The 8,079-nt window shown below is 40.8% G+C and overlaps 1 protein-coding gene across 3 annotated transcripts in view; it reads right to left on the reverse strand.

Moving 5' to 3' along the window:
- Window positions 1–261: 261 nt before the first annotated feature.
- Window positions 262–8,079, reverse strand: part of otx2b (orthodenticle homeobox 2b) — a 9,402-nt gene continuing 1,584 nt past the window's right edge. For 2 of the 3 annotated variants that reach the window (XM_041275284.1, XM_041275285.1), the window contains 3 exons: window positions 4,279–4,487; window positions 2,812–2,963; window positions 262–1,198 (listed from right to left, as the gene is read on the reverse strand). In XM_041275284.1, coding sequence (XP_041131218.1) covers window positions 578–1,198; window positions 2,812–2,963; window positions 4,279–4,375 — 870 coding nt within the window. In that variant the 5' untranslated portion in view covers window positions 4,376–4,487 and the 3' untranslated portion in view covers window positions 262–577. Of the gene's footprint in view, window positions 1,199–2,811; window positions 2,964–4,278; window positions 4,488–5,756; window positions 5,925–8,079 lie in introns of those variants that run through there. The other variant, XM_041275286.1, reaches the window with a different exon arrangement.

Raw genomic sequence — 8,079 nt, forward strand, 5'->3', positions numbered from 1 at the left:
ATATATATATATATAATATATAGTATATATATATATATAGATAGCATATAGTATATAGATATATATATAAATACCCGGTCTCTTGGTTGGCCAGAGTTCTTACCCAGAATCCTCGTGAAAAAAACCAACTGGTGCCATTAGGAGACACATACAAACAGAAACAGCTGCCTGACTGTGTACATCACGGTTAATAATAATAATAATAATAAGAAGAAGAAGAAGAAGAAGAAGAAGAAGAAGAAGAAGAAGAAGAAGAAGAAGAAGAAGAAGAAGACGAAGAAGAGGAAGAAGAAGAAGAAGAAGAAGAAGGATGAGAACTAGAATAAAAAGTTTATTGGATAGTGCTGGATCTTAAATGGCCCCTTTTCCAAAGTGATAACAAAAAAGGGATTAGGAGTATGCAGTGGTAAATGGGGGAGTCTCACAAACTCTGCTAACCCAGACAGCCCACCCCCTCCCCTCTGCAAAGCAAATCCTGTGAGTCCAGCTCAGAATGTTCAGTCTGTTCATTATAATTACTCATTTCTTATGTCTTGTCTGTTTGTTTTTGTGTTGGTTGGTTGGCTGGTTGGTTGGTTCACAGAACCTGGAATTTCCACGACGAAGCTTGATCTTTGTAATCCAAGCAATCAGAGTTGAAGTTCAGTTTCCAGGAAGCTGCCTGGTCCTTATAATCCAAGCATTCAGAGGTGGGGTTGAAGCCGAGCCCCGAGGCCCCGTAGCCCTGAGCAGAGAGGGAGGCGGGGGGCTGGTTGAGGTGACTACTCACAGCGTTGCTGCTCATTGGGCTCAGTGCAGAGCCTGGCCCGGAGAGCTGGTGGTGCATCGGGGTGAGGTAGGACCCGCAGTCCATCCCTCCGAAGTAGGACGTGGAGCCGGCGTAGCCCTGGCTGTACCCCGACGCCTGGGTGTAGGTCATAGGGTATGACCTCTGCATGCAGGACGAGGATGTGGAGAGCGGGTCAGACAGTGGGGAGATGGACGCCGGGCTCCAGATGGACGCAGGAGCGCTGCTGCTGGGGATGGCCGGGGTGGAGGTGCTGGCCGGCGGTGTGAATTGGCCGCTGGCCCCGCTCTCGGAGCTGGCCTCTCTTGAGGGAGAGCTCTTCTTCTTGGCTGGACGCACTTTGCTCTGGCCTCCGTTCTGCTGCTGCTGCTGCTGCTGGCGACACTTTGCCCTCCGGTTCTTGAACCAAACCTTGAGAAGAATGGAGACACACAAAGAGACGGAGACATGTGCTTGTTTGTTTTCCTCAGTTGGGTTTTGTTGATTACATGCATAACAATCGACGAGGGCCTATAATAGTGTGGTTGTAGACAAACCCCTAATGCTCAGTTCTTCAGTGGTTAATTATTAGTTCTGAAATGAATCCTCAGCATTTAGATTTGTACTCTTGTGCATTCAGAAGAGCTGCTTGGTATTACTTTGCCAAATCGATTGTTCTTTATAAATTATAATATACTGTATAATTGAAAGCATTGATATTGGAAATACGGGTTTGTCAATCCTGGTGGCTAAGTTGCACTCTTTGATAAAGAGCTGCTGAAGTCCCTTGAAAAAGCTTTTTTTTTTAACCTAAATTCTACTCCTGAGGATATTGCCTTCTTTTGGAACAGTCCTACATGCATTATCACACAAGAGGATCTATCACAACAGGAACGATGTCCACCCAACAGTGCATAATAAGGGTGTAATTCTTTAGAGGGATTCTGGTGACACATAAATACAAGAGCGCAAACTCCAGTGACTTATCAGTGTCACTGGAAGAAACCCAGGATACAATTACAGCCTAACCGTGCAGATCTGAGGGTTATTATTTGTTACAGTACATGGGGACATATAACAAGCAGAAATGGTAAAACCAGAGTTTACTTTTAATCATTGAAGAGGTGTTGAGAATAACATTGGAAACAGAATTAAAAGTAAACCGATGTCAATGAATTTTAAGCTTCAGTATAAATGTATGAGAAGGAGACTGGGCAGAGTATGGCAGTGGAACATGTGCGTGGCTTGTTAGAGAGAGGAGGTGGATAACTCTCTCTTCACTCAAGAGCCTCTGCTTTGTGAGGGCCATCAGTCTACACTGCCTAACATCCCAATTAAAATGAGGTCGCTTGTTTGTTTTTCCCGAGAGCACTTGCATTATTCTGCTCTTCCACAAATGTCTCCCTGTCTTCTGCGGATCAAACTTTAACTCTGCAGGCCGCGGTTGTGTGTTTTGTTACTGGCGGGGGGTTTGTTGTCTTCCTGTACTGCTAGCAGTTTTTTTTAAAACTGAGGTTAGCACTTATCAATCTTATTATACGGGTCTGGAGTCACAACCTAATCTTATTACACACGGGTCTCACTCCACCACCGTGCCTAACACTGTGAAACACCAGAGTGAAGGGAAATGATCCTACACCAAGCAGAGCACCCTAGTTACACACCTCCTTCTGAAACTGTGTGTGTGTGTGTGTGTGTGAACTCTATGGTGTTCGAGAAGTTCCCATGATGAAACTTTGAAGAAGAAAAAAAAAGATTCGTAGATAGGAAACTTAACATGGTACAATTGTGCAGGCAGTGACGGGAGGCGAGATATGATTATAGGGTTGTTTTTTTTTTGTTTCTTTTAAAATAAACCCACTTTGCGACCTCGCTGTCTTTGAGTCTCTTGTTCACGGGGGTATATCCGTGAGGGTTTGGTGTTGTAGGTAATTTCAGATTGCATCTCTCTCTCTCTCTCTCTCTCTCTCTCTCTCTCTCTCTCTCTCTCTCTCTCTCTCTCTCTCTCTCTCTCACCCCTCCCCTCCTCTCTATCTCTGACTCACCTGGACTCGAGACTCGGGCAGGTTGATTTTCAGAGCCACCTCCTCCCGCATGAATATATCGGGGTACCGGGTCTTGGCGAACAGGGATTCCAGCACGTCGAGCTGCGCTCGGGTGAAAGTGGTCCTCTCTCGCCGCTGCTTCCGAGGAGTCGCTGAAACGAGAATGCGGCAGGCACAACATTGTTAGTTTATTAATATTTCCCCTTAGGTCGCGAGTTTTTATTGACATTGTTAGAAATGTGAAAACAGTTCAAGTTGCACTGCAAAAAACTTTGAAAAAACAAACAAACAAACAAAAAACATGCATTATAAAATAGAGCGGGCCTTCATAGACCAGGAATTGAACACGCAGCCACACATACAGTGACTGAGGAAAAAGCTGAAACCTTGCAAACAAATCTAATCTTTTAATGAATGCTATAACCAAAGTCGATATTAAATATTCAAAACGGACTAACACGACACAATCAGCCATTATTATTATAATTACTGGTCTATTTATTGAAAATAGCTGCAAATCTCGTATTTATTTATTTGTGTATGTATTGATGTATTTAAATTAAGCATTACAGCAATCCAGTTAAACTCCGCGCCCGTGGTTAGCATAGCCCATACGATCAAATACATTTACAGGGAGTTACACAACAGCAAACGGGAAGGAGCAAAAGCACTTCGAATTTCAACTACAGCGAGTCAGCGCTGCCCAAAGGGGCTGCGGAAACGCCATTAGACAATATGAAGAAGATTCAATTAATGATTGACTCTTGGTTCCATCCTGGTAGCGCGTCCCCCGAGGAGGGTGCGGGGCGCAGACCGCTTTATCCCCGCTGAAGAATCGTTAGGTAGTTAAATAGAAAGGCTTCAGGGCAAACAGAAAGAGCTAAACGAAGAGCTGCTTTAAATGAGCCACGAAGTGATCGGACTGTTTGAATACAAGGCGGCTATAGGCTTTACCAGACCCGCACCAAGAGATACTTCATTCATATGCAGTCAGGCTCTCTTCCACGAGTCCAGTTATTATTATTATTATTATTATTATTATTATTATTATTATTATTATTATTATTATTATAAAATAAAAACGAACACAATACTAAGTTGCGCCCTATCTTAATCAAACGCATTTCTTATCCATAAATAATAAGAATCAACGAAACGCACGGCTTTTTGTGAACAAATACAGTTTCTGTGAACACAGATACATTCCACATTAAAAACAACAAACAAACACTAAACAAAATAGAAGTCTTCTGCATTATAATAATTATTATTATATATAATAATTATAATATAGTAATAATAATTATAATATTATATAAACACTATTGCACAATTCTCGTTATTGCTTTATTGTAGCTTCTGCTGTGTAAAATAATAATAATAATAATAATAATAATAATAATAATAATAATAATAATAATAATAATAATAATAATAATAATAATAATGCGCAGGAGAGTCGCTTACCTGGGTACCCCACGGACGGGTGTAGCAGATCCATTCCCGACGCTGTTAAACTCAGCCCATTGACCGTGTAGGGCGGTTGCTTGAGATACGACATCATGCTAAAGTTCGTTTGTGGGGGGAAGTTGGTAAAAATGGTGAAAACACGTGTAAGGCCTGTCGTGTAGCTTCCTGGGCTGAGTCAGCCTCGCAGATCCTGCAGCCTCAACCTGCTGAGTTTGAAAGAAAGACAGGGAGAGAATGCCACTGCTCAGCGAGTATAGTGATCAGTAGTGCTATAACTGCCCGGGGCTGCGCGCCGATCCTGACGCTTCGGAGACTAAGTTTCGAGTGAGCTTTTGCCCTGTGCGCACTGCTCTCTTAAAGCGGACCCGGGGCCCCCAGCTGTCTCACATAACTGCATGATGCTCTCCTCGACAAACGGGTCCCAAAAAAGAAGCTACACCCCATAATAGCAACACGCCTTCCCGGAGAACAAAACCCATTCGCTGAAATGCGCACACACATCGCGTTGCAAACGAGGGGACTCGCTATGCATAGCACCCATCAACTAATTGTCCTGAACACACAGGGCCTGATTGGGATCCATTTGCAGAGACAAAGGCCACTGCTGGTCAGATAAATAATGCTGATAACAAAAGACCCTTTGGGGAGAAACAAAGGGACGAATCCGAGGAGCCCACTGCTCCCCATTCTGAAGGCATTAAACTAGAGCACAGCTTCCTTGTTTGAATGAAATCTCCATACTTTGTCTGCATAATGACAATCACTGTACATTTAAATGCGCTACTATTAAAATGTGAAGCATCAGCATGAGCAAATGACAAAAACAGCACCTCTCTGGACCCTCTATCTATGCGTGTCCCTCGGCCATTTCCACCTCATTACTAGCCCGGGTAATTAGATTGTGAAGGTAAGAAACAGATGCAGTCTTTCGAGAAGTGTTGATTATATGTGTCTAAAGAGGGTGAACAAACAGGCAATCAACTTCCAATCACAAACTGCCTGTCCGAACCCAACGCGACGCAGCGGTGCTATGCGTCTTCATTTCATAAATCTGCTCAAAAAAAACACAGAGTTCAGAAACAACTTCACATTCCCAGATAGCATCCCGTAACAACTTTGTATATTCCGACACAGGAGAAAGCGTCAGAAGAGACTATTCTAACTGTGTGTTTCAAATGATATAAATGAATATACATATATGGATTCCAATCGGGCCCTGTGTGTTCAGGACAATTAGCTGATGGATGCTATACAAAGCGGGTCATAATGAACCATGTATTTTGTAAATTACTTATCATAACAAGAAAATAAATACATTAATTAAAGCCAATCTAAAATATATCAAATAAAATGAAACAAACTGTGAATTGGCGAAAGTTTGTGAAAGCGCCGAGCAGTCAGATAACCCTGTGCGCACCCAGCCACGCTTTGAGAAGCCCCGGCGGTGCTGGATGACAGCCCCTCGCGGCACTGACCTGGGTCGGGAGTTTTGTGGGGCTCGTTTTGTAGTAAAGTTATTCGATCCCTCTCGCTTTACTTTCATGATCTACAACTTTCCTAAGCCCCCGTCATCTCCCAAAACGGCGACCCTAAAATCTGGTCCAGATACTTTGGAATACAAACAGGCTGCAGTTTGACAAAGAAACAAAACCACACACGAGACAATTCACTGACACAAAGTGTATTTTATATTTCAGGAGTAAAGTGACACTTAACTGGTTATATATATATAATATATATAAGTCTATACTGGTATATATATATATATATATAGGGTATATATAATATATATATTATCTATATATATATATAGATATATTAACTTGCTTTGACAGGTTTTTGAATAAGACTAATATTTATTTATTTATTTATTTTATGATTAATAAAATGTATTGGCGCTCCAGAAACAAGCTGTTTTAGATATATATATATATATATATATATATATATATATATATATATATATATATATATATATATATATATATATATATATTCTTTTTCTTTCTCTCAAGAAAGATTCTTTCTCCTCTCTTTCCTCCTCTCTTTCCTCGACCTCTCTCTCTCTTTCATCTTTTTCAGATAGATAGGCTATATAGGCCTGTATTTTAAATTTCACTCAAAACAAAGTACTGGCCACTTTTTTTTTCTTTGTTTTTGTTTTATTATTATTATTATTTTTTTTACTAACAATTCTTAATCATATTTATATATCATATTTATCATATTTACACAAATAGATTCTACATAAAACAAATTCTATATAACCATGGCAGACACCAATGTTATTTTAAACGAAATCCCCTGTTTTACTTGCGCGTCATTTTAAATACAGCCTAGTGATGAGTTCCAAACAATTTCAAATCCATTTATTGAAATTGCTATTAAACTAAGATTTTTTTTTTCTGTTTAAAGATGCATTTTTGAGCGCGCACACACACACACACACACACGCACACACACACACACACACAATTTTAAAGATGTTAAATGGTGCGACTGCAGCCCGCTGCAGCTCAGTGAACGGAACCCCGGGTCTGCACGGGTCCTGCTGGACTCGGGTTCGAGCGAGGTTGTTCCTCCACAGCCCTGTCTCTGTGTCTGGCACCACGACCGGACTGGATGTCTAACGGCTGCCCTCTCCAATCTGTCACCTTTTTTCTACACAGAACCCCGTGTCCCAGTTGCTCCGCGCCCGCTCGATAATAATCACCCTGTCCGAGAATTAATTAGAATGAAAACTTTTTTTTTTTTTTTTGTCTTTCTTGATACATTAGCGAGATAATCCGGATGGCACGCGCTTCCTAATTGCAGGACGCGGTCTCGGCTCTGCAGCTCATTTACACTCCGTCATTTTCTGCTTGATGAAAACGAAACAAAAAAACAAAACAAAAAAAAACCAGACTGACCATTTTTGTGTTATTTAAAAATACCCCCCCCCCCCCCCCCCCCCCCCCCCCCGGCGGAGTGACAGCGACTCTGTGAGGGTCGCGACTGCAGAGTTACAAGCGCAAGAACAATTCAAGTTTTTCCTTTCAGTTTTGGGGAAGCCTGTAGTTTAGTTTTATTTATTTTATTTATTTATTTATTGTCTACATCGAACACTCAACTGTTGAAATCATATAAAAATTAATTTTAAAATTATATATATTTAATATTTTTAATTATATTTTAATTTAAAACCCAACTGCACGGATTTAAAGAGAAGAGTGCTAAGAACACTTGTTTATATGGATTCATTTATTTATGTATTTATTTGTTTATTTTTTTAATATTTTTTTTTTTCTGGTATATTTGTAAAATGTGTTTTTCAAGTTGGCAAGGTGCAGAGCCCAGTCTACATCGCATAAGCGAAATACAGTGGATTGAAATTTTAATGTTTGCATTTAAACAGCGCGACAACGTGCCCAGCGACCGGACTCGTTTAATAGATAAGATTTCAAGCCGGCAATGTGTTCCGTTTTATCTCGTGAATCGCAGGTGCATCTTGTTTATTTACCAAGAGAAGGAAGCCTTGAACAATCCCACTAACACAAATACTTTTAACCTGCGAGCTTTGAGGGGTTTCATTTTTAAAATAGTTCTAAAACCCATGTACCCTTTACAAGATTTATTTTTAATTACACGCCACTTCATTTTCACACATTAATAGTGCATTTACTACAAAAAACCCTAGACCCCCGATTGATAAAGGGATGCGTTATTTTAAAGGCGATATACAAAGTGTGTGAAATGCGGCACAGTACAACACACACACACACACACACACACACACACACACACACACACACACCGAAC

This window comes from Polyodon spathula, chromosome 17 (assembly GCF_017654505.1).
Source record: "Polyodon spathula isolate WHYD16114869_AA chromosome 17, ASM1765450v1, whole genome shotgun sequence".
Taxonomy (NCBI): Eukaryota; Metazoa; Chordata; class Actinopteri; order Acipenseriformes; family Polyodontidae; genus Polyodon; species Polyodon spathula.